The sequence below is a fragment of the Manis javanica genome, chromosome 13 (assembly GCF_040802235.1).
Source record: "Manis javanica isolate MJ-LG chromosome 13, MJ_LKY, whole genome shotgun sequence".
NCBI lineage: Eukaryota > Metazoa > Chordata > Mammalia > Pholidota > Manidae > Manis > Manis javanica.
In genome coordinates this window covers 74,055,027-74,070,381 of record NC_133168.1, presented here as the reverse complement: position 1 = coordinate 74,070,381, position 15,355 = coordinate 74,055,027, and the positions used below count along the sequence as shown (strand labels likewise).

General features: G+C 44.7%; 1 protein-coding gene across 1 annotated transcript in view; it reads left to right on the top strand.

Moving 5' to 3' along the window:
- Positions 1-1,112: 1,112 nt before the first annotated feature.
- Positions 1,113-15,355, top strand: part of LOC108409362 (solute carrier family 22 member 2) — a 28,096-nt gene continuing 13,853 nt past the window's right edge. The window contains exons 1-5 of the mRNA XM_037023840.2: positions 1,113-1,863; positions 3,231-3,334; positions 8,376-8,530; positions 10,526-10,694; positions 14,693-14,807. Coding sequence (XP_036879735.2) covers positions 1,453-1,863; positions 3,231-3,334; positions 8,376-8,530; positions 10,526-10,694; positions 14,693-14,807 — 954 coding nt within the window. The 5' untranslated portion in view covers positions 1,113-1,452. The remainder of the gene's footprint in view (positions 1,864-3,230; positions 3,335-8,375; positions 8,531-10,525; positions 10,695-14,692; positions 14,808-15,355) is intronic.

Sequence of the window (15,355 nt, the reverse complement as noted above, 5' to 3'; positions counted from 1 at the left end):
TTGCAGCTGTCCAGGCACCTGGTATCTCGTGACAGTTCATTACCTTGGAAGTTGAGTTTCCTCTTCACCACAGCCTACCACTGGCCTTGCAGAGCCTTGGTACAACCAGAGATTTAATCTAGGTCTTCTTTGTTTTGTTTTTTCCTACTGAATAGTCAGTGGGTATAATTGCATGGATGAGCTTTGTAACTGTAATTTTTGTGCAGATTCACTCCCCTGAACTCTTGGCTCCATAAAGTCTGAACCCATTTACTTAGCCAATGGCAGTGGGACCAGCGGTGGCCAAGGTCCTCCCAACCTGACATCTCTGAGCAGAATGCCTCTGTGAGCCACACCAAGGTGCAACAGAGGTTGATGGGGGGTCCCAAGAGGAATCTGCTTCTTGCTTTCATAACAAGCAACTTGCACTGCTGTAGGGAGCAGGACTCCTACGAGTCACTGCTTTCAGACCCATGCTATTATACCCATTGCCTGTTCAACAAAAAAAAGAGAAAAGAAAACTGGATTAAATTTCTGGTGTTTTGATATGCCGTTGGATCAACAGGCCACTTTCTCCACGTGGTAGCTTCCCACCCCCATAAGGATCGTTTGTCCACCAGGAAAGACGAATTGCCTGTTTCTCTTGTGCTGGGGTACACCCAAAACTATTCCAAAGAGGCAGAAATATCTAGGAAAAAACAAGCAGAATGAAAACAATCCTGCCTGCCATTTACACTTGACCTGTAAGTATGGTGAACATTTATTCTTTCCTTACATTATGGGTCAAGGAAAAGATATGTTAGGGTTGAAAGAAGCATGCCAATATTGGCATCTTTAAAAAGCAGAATTATAAAAGCCAGGAAAAAACAAACAGCCACAGCATGTCTCCTGAGTGCACTTGTTTGTAGATTGAGCCTAGAGGCAGGCTTTGCAAACCGCTGCGAATCCAGACATGAACTCTGACCCAAGACCATGATTCACAGAACACAGAGGGAGTGAAGCCAAATGCACGTGCGCTCTCTAAAGCACCTGAGAGAAAAGGTTGTTTATGCGGGTGAGATATGAATATATTAATTTCCTGGACACTTAGTTTACTAGGGAAAGATTAACGCTCTGTGATATGTGAGTGCGCTCAGATTTCTCCCCAGGTGGTACGGAGGCAGGATTGTTTGTGGTGCTGGTATGAGGCAGGGACAGACCCTGGAGAGCGATGTTACAGTAAACACAGCATCTCGCCCTGTTGCTTGCTCGGAGCCTCTCAGGAGACCAGCAGGACACTGGGCCGCTGGACAAGCGCACGCCTGCAGGTCAGCCTGACCAAGTAAAAGACAAAAGGCTGGTCGCTTGCTAAACTAAACTCCCTCTCACCCTTTGACTTTTGATCAAGAGTTGTGCTGAGCTGGCCACAGCCTCCCGAGGACGTCTGTAGCAGCCCTGGGAGAAGCATCAGGCCTTCCCCTGCCTCTGGGAATAATGCCCACGGTGGATGACATCCTAGAGCATGTAGGGGAATTTAACTTTTTCCAGAAACAAATGTTTTTCCTCCTCGCTCTGCTCTCAGCCGCCTTCGCTCCCATCTACGTGGGCATCGTCTTCCTGGGCTTCACCCCGGACCACCGCTGCCTGAACCCCGGCGTGACCGAGCTGGGCCGGCGCTGCGGCTGGAGCCTGGCGGAGGAGCTGAACTACACGGTGCCGGGCGCGGGGCCGGCGGGCGAGGCCTTCCCCCGCCAGTGCCGCCGCTACGAGGTGGACTGGAACCAGAGCGCCCTCGGCTGCCGGGACCCGCTGGCCGGCCTGGCCGCCAACAGGAGCCACCTGCCGCTGGGCCCCTGCGCGCACGGCTGGGTGTACGACGCGCCCGGCTCCTCCATCGTGACCGAGGTGAGTGCCAGCGGGGCCGCGCTCAGGGCAAAGCCAAGCGCACAACTTTTCCTAAGGGAGAAGCCTGCAGGGCCAGGTTCTTGGGCTCTTTGGACCCAGAGCATCTTATAAAGGTCTAGTTTCCCAGGCAAACGTGCAGCCTCTTATTTGTCTGGAGATGAATGTATTAGTTAAGACTTCATGGAATTCTGGCCCTAATGCAAGTCTCAGAGGTAGAAACAAGCAAATGCCTATCAGAATTTCTGGAAATAATTTCAGGAAAGGGAAAATCGTCAAGCCTCCTCTTTTCCTGGAAGCCTTACCTCCTCTTCTATTCTGCCAGCATACCAATGGTCACCCGAAAACCCTCGGACCTGAGCTGAAGGGAGCCTTGCTGTGAAAGCGTGTGCTTTCCTCCTGAGGGCTGTTTTATTCTCTTGATCTGCTCAAAGTGTCCACATAAAACCTTCTGGGGTTGGAGCTTATGTGATAGTGCTATGATTGTATTAAAATCTTCAGTCAGCAGTTACATCTAATTGTGAAGGTTCATTTCAATAAATACAGAGGAAATTTTTTTAAATGGAGGTTTGTTCTAATGGGAGGCAAAGCAAAATGGGGCGATGCAACACTTCTGCAAATAAAGAACCAATTGCCCCCCTTAGTGTCCAGAACTGCCGGGGTGATGTGAAGATACTCTGTGTGATACAGACATGGATGTAGAGGGGCCTTTTTTTTTTTTTGAGGATCTGAAGTAGTCTCATTACCTGAAGTGTGGAGGTTCACAGTTTTAGCACTGTACAACTTTAAGAGGCTTTACAGTGGCTCATCTCCTCCCTTCACACAGAGATGAGGAAACTGGGCAGAGCAGACAGGAACAACTTGCCTGAGGCAACTGGATCTCCTGACTTCCAGGCCAGCACCTGTTCCTCCTCCAACACAGCCTCTTGTTCCAAATGAGAGCAAATGTAACAGCCTTTAGCAAGGCGCTCCTGACTGCTAATTCCCCTGCTCCTAGAGAGACAGTGAAGAGAAAGTCCCCCAGGGCAACGTTTGTATCCTCTTCACACACCGGTTTGCCTCCGTGTATCGAAATTAGAAAGGGCAAATGGATTTGTGCATAAATGGAGTACGACCCAACTTCAGCTGATTTAACCAATCACAGAGTTTAGCCTAATGACGTACTACCAGATGGAATGCTAAATAGAGTGCAGGACAAATCTTCTTGCATAAAGAAAATTAATAGAAACAGGAAAGCAATGGGTTTATTGCCATTCGGCCACACTGGTTCAACGCAAGGCAGATTGAATGAGTTCCCCGGGCTGTGCTGTGTCTTACGGGATTTTGTTTTCTTTCTCCCCTAACTTGGGACATCTCTCACCTCGCGGCAGTTTAACCTAGTGTGTGCCAACTCCTGGATGCTGGACCTGTTTCAGTCGGCTGTGAATGCTGGGTTTTTTATTGGTTCTGTGTCTATCGGCTACATAGCAGACAGGTAGGTGCTGTACAAATGTGGGGGATTTAAACAATCCCACAGGTTCTGGAAGCGCCTGGTCTTACCACCTCTGCTTCAGTATCATCCTTTCCCAGAGCACCCAGACCACAGTTTTATGGCCTTAATGTCAGTTGTCTAAACAGTCTTAGATTTCTTCTGCTGCTTTGATAAGCATGACCAACGTCTTTGTTTTCTAAATCTGAGTCCTAGTGGGATGTTTCAACATTAGGCAGCCGTTTTTTCTTGTGAGTTACCCAGAAGCTTAGGGGTTAGGGGAGGGAGAGAACTCGATGGGTTGATCCCTTTGTAATTCCCAGTTCATTCATTCTCTGGCCTGCTGGTCGTGAGCCTTGGGGGTCTCGGGCCCTCTCCCGTCCTCTGCTTGCCTCTCACATACCCAGAGCCCAGCATACTCTCCCCAACACTGTCCCTCCCCTGCCCATGAGACTGCAGGACTCCTGAGCTGGGCCCCTGGAGCCAGTTATAGGTATAGACGTGGAACCTAGGGTATAGTTGGGTGAAAGGGAAACAGGGTCCGTCCACACCGAGATCTGGAAACGCCCCTCCACATGGAACGTATAGCACATGCTCTTCTCCAGTGGGTCCATGTCTTCATGGGACTCACACAAATCCAGCTGTCCCTGTATCTTTTATTGATCCATCATTTTGTAATCCCAGATTTGCTGAAAGTTCCTTGTAACACACATCTTTACAATGGTAATGACCCAGTAGATGTTTTTAGGAGTCCTCAAAAGGAAAACAGAAAATTTTGCTTTATATTTGATAAACACTTTAGATAATATGGCCGTCAGGGCTAATTATTTAATACTCAGAATGCCAACTGTTTATGGAGAGTTTTCCATGTGCCAGGCACTGTGCTTAACATTTGAGACAGTATCATTCTCTTTAGTCATCAGTCACCTAGTGAAGTGGTGATATATAACTATACAATAAATATATAAATTCTATTATAATCAATTTAATATATTTATGATTTATTATAAACCATACATATGCATATTTAGTCCTGAAATAAATGGTAGAGTAAATACACTGTATGCTTATTGCCCTCCCCAACTATATCTATGGTATGATAAACCCAAAACTATGAGTATAATATTAAATATAAATAGAATATTTTCTATGATTAAACTATATTGTCAGGCTGGATTGAAAGTTGCAGAAGTGTTAAAAGATTAACAATGACGGTTTAATCTATCACACCCACATGTCACCACATCCACTGCCCCCATCCCTAGGGGCAGGGGGTCATGTGCATTTTCACACCTGGCCCACTGGGCAGCAGGAGTGGGGAGGGAGGGTGGCAGGTGAGACGCCGGCCTCAAGGCAGCTCCATCCACCACACTGCTTCCAGAGCTGTCTGCTCAGCCGTCTCTCGGAGGCTCTCTGGGAGGCTTGTCTCTGGGAGGCTTGTGAGGGAATGAGGAGGCCATTCGAGTTATTTTTATTGCCACAGAACCTATGACAGTCGTTTGGAGATGATGCCTTAAATCAGGAGCAACACTAGCAAGGGGTGGTCCAAAGTCCCCTCTCTCCTCGCCCTTCCCACTGCCCACCTCCATGTGCGGTGAAGTTATTAACACTCAGCTCACGGGAAAGAAGTGAGCAAATAGGTGACTAAGTCTCACAGCTAGTTAAATAAATGAGTTAATTATTCTCATCCCACTCAGACAGTAAGAGCCTTGTCTAATTCTCTACTGATAGTGCATTCCTGACATAATCCTCAGTCAATTATCCACCTACCTAGGTGACCTCATTTTCTGCTCCTATTGGTGCAATCTCCTATGTAAAGCTGATTACTCATGATTCTTCCCCAATAATCTATGTATGTACCTCTATTTCCTTTCTTAAACAATCTGAAGTTATGTTGGCAGTTGACCCCTCTCCTGTTGTATTTGTGTGTGATCTAAGGGTGTGCACTAATACAACTCCATAGGGTTAAACAAAAAAAAAAAAAGGAACTTAACGCCTATATCGGAACAGTTTTGAGATTTTATACAGTGCAACAAAAATCTCATGCAAACCTATTTTATGCTACAGATTAAGCTGACATTAAATAGAATATGTCATCTATGAAAGTTTTAAAAATATGACCCAACAGCTGATTGGGGTACCTTTTAGAAGAAAACAAGGAGGACATTATGAAAGATTGTAAATAAGAATACTGAGTCTTACAGCACGTCAGCCTTCTGAAGGTTAGCATTGCAAATGGAAGAAAGGAAAGGAGGGAGTGAAGGAGGGCCTATGTTAGAGAATTTGAAAATAAACCTTTAATAAGATGTCCAATTTGTTTCATCATTCAAACCTCTTAAAGAATGATTTTGAGGATCATGTGACATAAGTAATCTCACACCAATTCCAGACTTTTTACTCTAATAATCAGTAATTATAAGTGCTATATTTAGTGATATGCTTGTAAATATTTAATGAATGACTTTCTGAGGGAAAAAGATTTGTAGCATTTGCTGATTTCCTTGGTGTAAATACCCCCACGGTGGTCCATTTCAAGCTAGCAAAGTAAGGTCACTGAACAGAGAGTTGGCTGGAAATATGTGGAAATAATACACTATTTCCACTGTACAGACACAACAGATAGAGGTAAATAACCCCATGAGCATAGATAATGGATGGTCAAACAGTGAAATAATTAAGAAGCAGTGTTTTGTATACTTATGACACTTGTTTTTAATATAATTTGCTTGATTATAAGTATATAATTTAATTTTTAGCAACTGTGTTCAACAATTTTTTAATTTGCTTGCAAATTTCCTGAAAGACTAATAATAAGTTCCTGGGAGTCAGCATCCTCCTGCCTTTTTCATGATGGAACTGGGTCAAAACAAACCCAAATCTGTGAGTCAGAGTCAAACTTACTCGACTATGTGGAATCTCCCAAAACGAGTTCTCCATTACCTACTATGTGCCAGGCACTGTACTGGGCATCCTGGTGTGTTATATTTCATTTGGGATCATAACAGCCTTTTAAAGATTTTATTATCCCCAATTTGCAGATGAGGAAACAGGCTGAGTGGAATGAAAGCAGTGCTTCCCAAACGTTAATGTGCATCCAGCACCCAGGGATCTTGTTAGAATTCTGACTTCTGACCCAGGGGGTCTGGAGTGAGCCTGACTCTGCACTTCTAACCACTCCCAGCTGACAGCCCCGGGGCGGCCGCCTTCTCAGTAGCAAGCAACTAACAGACAGAGGCCAGCAGTCCTGGAGTCCACGCCTCCTGGTTCTCCCTTTGTTTTTCATGTAACCACTTCAGTGGTTCTGTTGCGAGGAGTTGGGGAGTGGAAGATGAGGGCTGGTGGGGAGTGGGGGGGGGGTCTCAAACCACTATCTCAGATCTCCAAAACCTCTTCCAGCCATGCGTAATTTTCTCAATAAGATCATGTTCTTCTTTGGAACATGTCTCCCTGCAAAGTTTTTCTGCATTGTTGATTTGATATTCTGAAGGTTTTTATGCTCTGAGTTTTAAATGATGAATATTCCCTCTTACCAGCCACAGGATTTGGTCCATCTACAGGAGCATGACTGTGATTGTTTCTGGTATACATGAGTCAACTTTGGAAGTTAAAGAATTATCACCTGAGCAAATGTTCATAAACTCTTTGAGGGTAAAGAAAAGAGTTTGGGTAGATGTGGGAAGAAAGGCTAAACCACTGTGTTGAGATGTGACTTTGGAAGGTTTTGAATTAACAGCCAAGGGCATATATATTTACAATAGCATCCATTGACTGAGAATTAAGAAATGACATGATCAAAAAAACCAAGTTCTAAGAAATGAAGCAGTTTACATTAATTACCAGTGTGACTGCTTGATCTTTAAATTTCAGATTTAAAATATTATTATTCCCTAATAATTATTAATGACATCCTGGATTATTCTTAAATGGTCAGTTAGTATTGAAATGGTCACAAGAATATAGTTGTCTAAAGGTAGAGAAGCAATCAGATAACATTCAGCCACCACTGAATGTGCACTGCTAATGACAATAAGCCCTAAGAACTGTTCAGTTTGAAACAGATAAACAAAGACCAAATAAAATGTTTTCTATGCAGAATTTTGGAAATATCCACTCCCAGCTGATTAGAGTGTCTTTTGGCACAAAACCAGATATGATGAAAAGGTGAAAATACACGTCCAGCACCCCAACCAGCTTTCTGAGAGCCAGCTTGGCACCCAGAGGGAATAGAGGGAGGTGGGTGGTAGGGGGAGAAGGAAGGTGAAGTGTCCAGCTCTTCATGTGTGATACCTCAGTCTTCTTGCCAGCTGGGTCACGCAGGTCTTCTCCAGATGAGGAAACCGGGGAAGGTTGAATAACTCAGCAACATCGTACGGTAAGCGGTAAGGCCAAGATTAACCCCAGGTTTCCACATTTTCCTCCGCTCTGTGCGTGGAGCCACTGTACAAGGCCCTAGGCTGATGAGCCCTGAGTCCCTCACATGAAATATGGAATATCCTGCAGGGACACTCCTGTAGCCATGACCATGTGAAGTGACCACATTACCACACAAAAGACCCTTCCCATAAGCCATGCAAATGCTGCCAAGTCCAAGGCAGTGTTGAAAATGGATGGGGGACTATGTTGAACTCGAATTCTGTTCTTCCTAAACCCAAAACTCTCTTGGATGGACAGTTGGTTGAGACTGTTAGAGCAAAGGCCCAAGCTCACAGGGTGAGGGGCAGACAGGCCCCCGGGGCACTGAGCACTGGGTGGCCTGGGAGACTCACTCCCCCCATCACCCTCCATGGTTCGGAGCTGAGCAGGTAACTCCAGCCCTGGGGTGAATGGGCTCACAGTGCTTCGGTCCCTGTGCAGCGGGCTGGTGGAAAACGCTGCATGGAACCAACTGACCTCCAGGGTTCTGTTGGCGAGTGTGACCTGGCGCCCGCTGGCCTGCTATAGCTCAGAGTCAGCCTCCAGGGCTCTGAGCTCCCAAACTCCTGCTGACTTCTGCGATCTTCATGGATCTCATCTCACTCTTCCCCTCTCTCTGCTTCTCCCCCTGCAGGTTTGGCCGTAAGCTCTGCCTCTTGATCACAATCCTCATAAATGCTGCCTCTGGGGTCCTCATGGCCTTTTCCCCAACCTACACATGGATGTTAACTTTTCGTTTGATCCAAGGACTGGTCAGCAAGGCAGGCTGGCTGATAGGCTACATCCTGAGTAAGAATGCTTGCGACTGCAGTTGGGAGGACACGCAGGCACTGCTGCTAAAATAGAGTCAGGTGGGGGGTCACTGCAGAAAAGCAGGCTCAGCTTTAACACAGTGTGCAGAGACTGGTTTTTCCTGTATCAAAAGTAAAATCTTTTCAATCACCTCATTCTACATTCTTCGTATAAAGAAAACAAATAAAATAACTGACGGTAAACATCATGCATTCCAAATTCCTACATAACTGTAAGGATTTTTGTTTTCTGTACATAGGGGTGTTACACAGAGACAAAATCCAACCTGCCAGCCTGTATATAAAGAAAATTTAATGATGAGAGCCATGTTAGGAGTATAAGGGACTCTATTACTTTGTGTAAATTGATTCTAGTAAACCATATTATTCATAATTTATACGCAAGGAAACTGAAAATACAAGTCCTGTGGTCAGTCCATGCTCCGCAGCCAGCCAGGATTATCATTTACATCCTACTCAGTGGTAGCCAGAGTGAGGCCTAAGCTTCAAGGCATATAGGAGAACATTTGAATTCTAGCAGCATAGCACCTTTAAAGTAATACTAAGAAAAATTACCATCATAGTTACATCTTGGGAATTAACTCCATCATTACTTTCCCATCAGCTATATTCAAGTATCATCCACTCAAAGGGAAATGGACACTTGGACGCTACTGCTAATAATAAAGTTTCCATTATACACAAGAAAACTAGAATACATGTGCTTAAAATTTTACCTGGTAAAGTTAATTTGGGGAATTCTGTGAGGTGAAGAGGAGATAGTGCTTAATACTATAGGTACCTCTCATGGAAGGTCTTTAATATGCATTTGGGCAACAAAAAATGAACATATGCAGTTGCTCAACCAATCATTTGGTTTCTAGAACACATAATATGTAGAAATTAATTGTATACATTTAAATTTCAGCCTCTTCCCATCAATTTCCTCTCCAGTCCCTCTGAATGTCTTTGAGGGGCACTTGTACTAGACCTCTTTGTACCTCCCCACCCTAAGCCTTCATCTGGGACCCCAACCACTCTGTATAAAGTTTTGTTGAGCAATTACATTCTAACTCCATTTTTGAATACTTTTGGAAAATTGACAACAGTAATTTATAGGAATATTTTTAGAGGGCAATTTGTTTGGTTTATAAATAGTTGAAGTCTTTTTACATGATTACCCAACATCTGAGCAAAACTCTCTGGCTCACAGAATATCTGGAATTTCAATCCTAGCATGTTTGTGATATAAAAATGCTGGTCCCCTAAACCCATGTACCACAGACTTCATACACCTGTCATGCTGTAGTTATGGGTGAGATAAAGCTGGTCATTACACCATGTGCTGCAGTATGCCAATAAACTGGCTCTTAGAAAACAAAGTCTCTGATTCATAGTGTCTTCTAAGTTGCCAGTACTCCCACCATGACTGATTTTAAAATACCAATGGGTTTAACAACCAGTTTGCAAAATTCCTGAAAATTTAAAAATCAGTCCTTGTAAACAGGTCCTATTGCTACGTTTCCAAGCCATTTACAACAAAGCAGAATTGAAAAGAAAATGTTTAACTCAAGTAAGAGAACAAGTTATATTGAGATATTCATTTATATAAAAATCATCTATGATCTAAATTCAATTTTTGGTTCAGGTATTCAGGTCTTAAATTGTCACTGCCTTATCACTCTAGTTCAAAATTCTGCATATATCTTAAAAACGATTGCATTTGTTCTAGAAATTATTCTATAAATTAACCATTTTGCTCATGTTGGCAGGCCTTTCACCCCATCTAATGTGAGATTATAAGATTTTACATTAACACAATAGCAATAATTATAACAAAATAGGCCCCAAAACACATTTTAAACATTTCAAAGAGCTGTATAGAAAATTCTAGAATTCGGACTACTGTTTGAAGGTTGGCTCTGCAGTTTCCCTCTAGTTGGATAGCCAACCCACTATTGTACTGACTTGACCATTCAGATTCTCTCTGCAGTTACAGAATTTGTCGGGCTGAGCTATAGAAGAACAGTGGGGATTTTTTACCAAGTCGCCTTTACGATTGGGCTCCTGGTACTTGCTGGGGTGGCATACGTGATTCCTCACTGGAGGTGGCTGCAGCTCACGGTTACTGTGCCCAACTTCTGCTTCTTGCTCTATTACTGGTGAGTCCACTTGGAACAAAAAGGAAATACATTGAAGTGCTCTATTTAACTAAAGAGTCTGCCCTCCCTAATGCACCATGACTTTTGAAACCTAAGGCTTCCCTCCCTCTTTGGTTTCATGGGAAACCCAGGTCCATATTTCAAGGGATAAAAAATACCACAGGCTTCAGCCTGTCTCCTGCTCCTGAAATCAAATGTCCTTTCACTTTGGGCTTAAGCATTTGATGACTTGGATCTTACATTTTCACATTATTAATGTGGTGTTTTAATCAGCTTCTGGTGGCTGTAGTACCCTTTGAAGAAACTGACAATATTACTGTTCTTATTCTGAACCTGATCAGAATGAAACTCAAGATTGAGGAAGTGGGGCATGCATGGCACCATGGCACTTTTTATCACCATGTCCCCATGTCCATGCCCAGAGCAGACATCCCCAGTCAACCACAGCAGTCTTTATCCCAGATAAGTCCACCCTGGCACCCCACACAGACTGTACCAATCAGTCACAGATACCAGGAGAAGTGAAAGATGTCACCCCTGCTCAAGGGACACAGAAAACACTAGAATCAGCTGAAACTATCAGATACTCTTAATGGGAGGTTTACCTGAGATAAAGCAAGAGGGATGTGATTATCAAACAAGTCTCCCTCCCATGCAACAAGCCATGTATTTGGTTCCTGGACACACCCACCTGTTCTTCCCCTAGTTGTCTTGTCTAAGAATTGAACATCTCAACTCCTCCCAGGAAACCTGCTCTCCTCCAAAAGCCAGTAAAACTCTGAGAGTGACCTTTAGCCCCTCCCTACATCCATTCTCCCTCCTTTGCATCTCTGAATCAAAACCCTTGTTTTTTCCTACTCCCACTAGGAATTCATTATTTCCTGCCTAGATTGCTTCCCTAGCCTCCCAACTGGTATTTTGGGCATTTGTTCCACCACCTCTAATCCACGCCTCATGTCTCATTTTTAAAACCAGCTCTACCATGTTACTTTCCTATTTGAATAGAAACCTAATGTGTTAGCAGACAGGAAGGCTCACCTATTATCTCGGTTCCCATCACCTCCGAAGCACTTCTTGCCACCTTTCATGCAGTAGAATCGAATTTAACTTACTTGGAATCCTACAGGTGCCCCAAGTGTGGCATCTGGCGTGTACCTTGTGCGTCTGCATGTTTGATGGGAGTGTCACTCAGAAGGAGGAGGGGCTGTGGAGGGAAAGATGCTGAGGTGAGCTCTGGACCTGAGGAACGCTTGGTGCTGCATGGGCATCCACATGTAGGTATCTGGGGGGGAGTTAAACTTAAAAGTCAGGAGTTCAGATAAGATCTACATCATTGTTGTAGTTATGGGGATGGATGAGATCCCTCCGAGAAATGATCAGGGCCAGAAGACAAGGGAGACGGACAGACCACGAGCAAACACCAACTTTTGAAAGGCATTCTCATTTGAGGATGAGGAGACAGGACCAGCAAAGAGTGAGGCGGCAAAGGAGTGGAAGGGAGGAGGCACAAGGGCAGAGAGGGTGTGGGAGTCATGGTGGAGGGACTCTGTGCAGGCCTCACTGCCCTATACCCGCCTGCTCAGCCTGCCCAGGCAGGCCTCTGTCCCCTGCTCGGTGGCCCTGTGCACACATCTTTGTACCCCCCCCCTCCACTCACTGCTTGTTGGCATCAACTGTTCACTTGGCATTGCACAACTCGACTATCCGTCCCAGGGGGTGTCACCTCTTTGAGGCCAGGTAACAGTGGGGTCCTCTGGCCAGTTGCCTGTCTGGTCCCGCAGCAACCCCCTAGTATGTGATTCTCCCACCTCTGCTGGAGCTCTGGCACAGAGGGCACCTACTTACCATCAGGTAAGCCTCTTTGTGGAGCCCAGAGCTCATGCCCAAGAGGCTTTCCATGGAGCCAGAATTTACGTTCCCATCAATTTTACCCATTGGTACTCCTGCTACATCTAGAGCTTCAAAAAATTAACTTCTGTTCCACCAGGCAGTTCTTCCAGCATCGGTTTATGTCTCTCAGAGTCTGTCAGGACTTTCCTTCTCTAAGCCAACCACTCCCAGCTCCTGCCTCCTCTCACCAGGCTCCCATGCCCTTCACCCTGGCCCTTCGTCTTTGCTGACTCTGCCCCCTGAGGCACAGGTGGCCAGCACTAAACACGCTGCTAAGTGTGAGCTAGAGAGGTAGCCCAGCAGTGTCACAGTGGAGGACCTCCGAGCCATGAGCTGTGGATTGATGGCCACTGAGCACACCACGCTTCTGTTCCTGACACTGAGCCCTAACAGAGTTGTCCTTGATTCTTGTCTCCATGGCACCTCCACAGAAACATCCACCTGAGTTCCTTTGGAGCCCCGCCTGTCAGAGCAGCCCTTCTCTCCCAGAGCAATGACCCCGATTGGGGCCTGCCTGTTTCTCTGCCTCCTTCCTGACAGTCTCTCCTCCTCCTGGCCCCCTGGCTGTAATCCTGCTCAAAGACGTACAGGGGCTCCCTGAGTCCTGCCAGACCAAGCTCCATTCGTGCAGTCTGCCTTTCCGGCTCTCAGAGTCAGCTCTGTATTCTGAGTCAGCTCTCAGAATACAGAAAATACATACAGTAGTTGCTTTCCCCTTGACAGTGTGCATGCAGCCACCTCCTCACCTCCACCGTGCCTGTCAGTTCTCACTTGCTGCAAAGCTGGAGCCACTGAGACCTGCCTCTCTGGCCTGCAGCTCACAGCTGGGGCTTCAGCTGCTTCCTGCTTGGCAGTTTGCTTCCCGAAGACCCCCTGGGCACTCCCAGAAGAGGGGACTTGAGGTCTTCCTGACGAGGCTGAATAGAGGCCAGCATTTGGAGGAAGGAAGAACCACTCATCTCCCTGCACAATTTTACAATTTTTTTATGATGAGGCTTTTTAAGACCTATTCCCTTAGCAACGTTCAAATATACAATACAGTATCATTAACTACAGTCACCATGCTGTCTTTACATCCCAGAACTTAATTACCTTATGACAAGAAGTTTGTACCTTTTGACCTCCTTCAACCATTTCCTCCACCCCATTCCCCCACCTCCACAAACAACCATCAATCTGTTCTCTGTATCTAGGAGCTTGCTTCTTTTATTAGAAGTGAGATCATACAATATTTACCTTTTTCATTCTGGTTTATTTCATTTAGCATAATACCCTCTAGGTCCATGCACATTGTTACAAATGGCAAGATTTCCTTCTTTTTTTGGCTGAGTAATATTCCATTGTATATATGTACCACACCTTCTTTATCCATTTATCCATTGCTGGCCATTTTGGTTGTTTCCACATCTTGGCTATTGTAAATAATACTGCAAGAACAGAAGAGTGCATATATTTTTTCAAATTACTATTTTTGTTTTCTTTCAATAAATATGCAGAAGTGGAGTTGCTAGGTTTTATGGCATTTTTGTTTTTAATATTGAACTTTCATCCCATTTTCTATAATGGCTGCACCAATTTACATTCCCACCAACAGTGCTTGAGGGTTCTCCTTTCTCCACATCCTCACCAACATTTGTTGTTGTTTTTTTGTCATTTTGAAAATAACCATTCTGACTAAGCTGATAACTCACTGTAGTTTGATGTTGAACATCTTTTCTTGTGCCTATTGGTCATCTGAATGTCCTCTTTGGAAAAATTACTATTCGGGCCCTCTGCCCATTTTTAAATCAGATTGTTTGGTTTCTTTGTTTGTTTGTTTTTTGTTTTTTTGCTGTTCGGTTATATGAGTTCTTTATGTATTTCAGATACTAAGCCTTTACCAGATAGATGATTTGCAGCTATTTTCTCCCGCTCAGTAGATTGCCTTTTCATTCTGTTGATGGTTTCCTTGGCTGTGTAGCACCTGCATAACTATTTCTTTTGTAGATGCAACCAAACCTCACTATGTAAGATCCCACAGAGAAATCTGATTATGACCATGGGACAAGGGGCTCAGGAAGATTTTCCCCTTCACTTACCACCACTGGTAACACCTGCCCTGTCCCTAGGTGTGTGCCTGAGTCTCCAAGGTGGCTGAACTCCCAGAACAAAAATGCCAAAGCCATGAAGGTCATTAAGCACATTGCCAAGAAAAACGGAAAATCTCTGCCCGTCTCTGTCCAGGTGAGCCAGCAGCTGAAGTGTCACATCAGGGACCAGGGACAAAGGAGGGTTTGGGGAAAGTGTCCACTATCTCAACCAGGAGCTGCAGAAGGGCTGCCATACAACAGGGTATTTCTGTTTGCTAAGATTCATGGTTCCCCAGTAGAATACTTTAAATCGATGGAAACCATAAAACTAAAAGGAAACAAAAATCATTTACAGGCATATGAGGAGCTTCTGTCTTGTACCACTCAAGACTGGGCTGGTCACTCATGTCTGATTTACCTCAGTGTCCACTGGCATCCTCAGTGAAGGAGGTTTTTTTCCCCAGAGGGCAGATTCATCAAGTACAAACAATTTCTTAGAATTTTAACCATTTTGAATAGAAACCATCCCCAAACATTGTGAACAATCTCTTGCCTTCTTACGTCAAACACATCACTCAGGTGTCCATTTTCTCTGAAGTTTGTTTTGCCTTTAGGAGACCCTTTTTCACTGTTACCATAAACCTTTTCATCTGACACGGCTGGGAAAGAAAAAAATCAAACTTGTTAGAAAATTATGTTAAA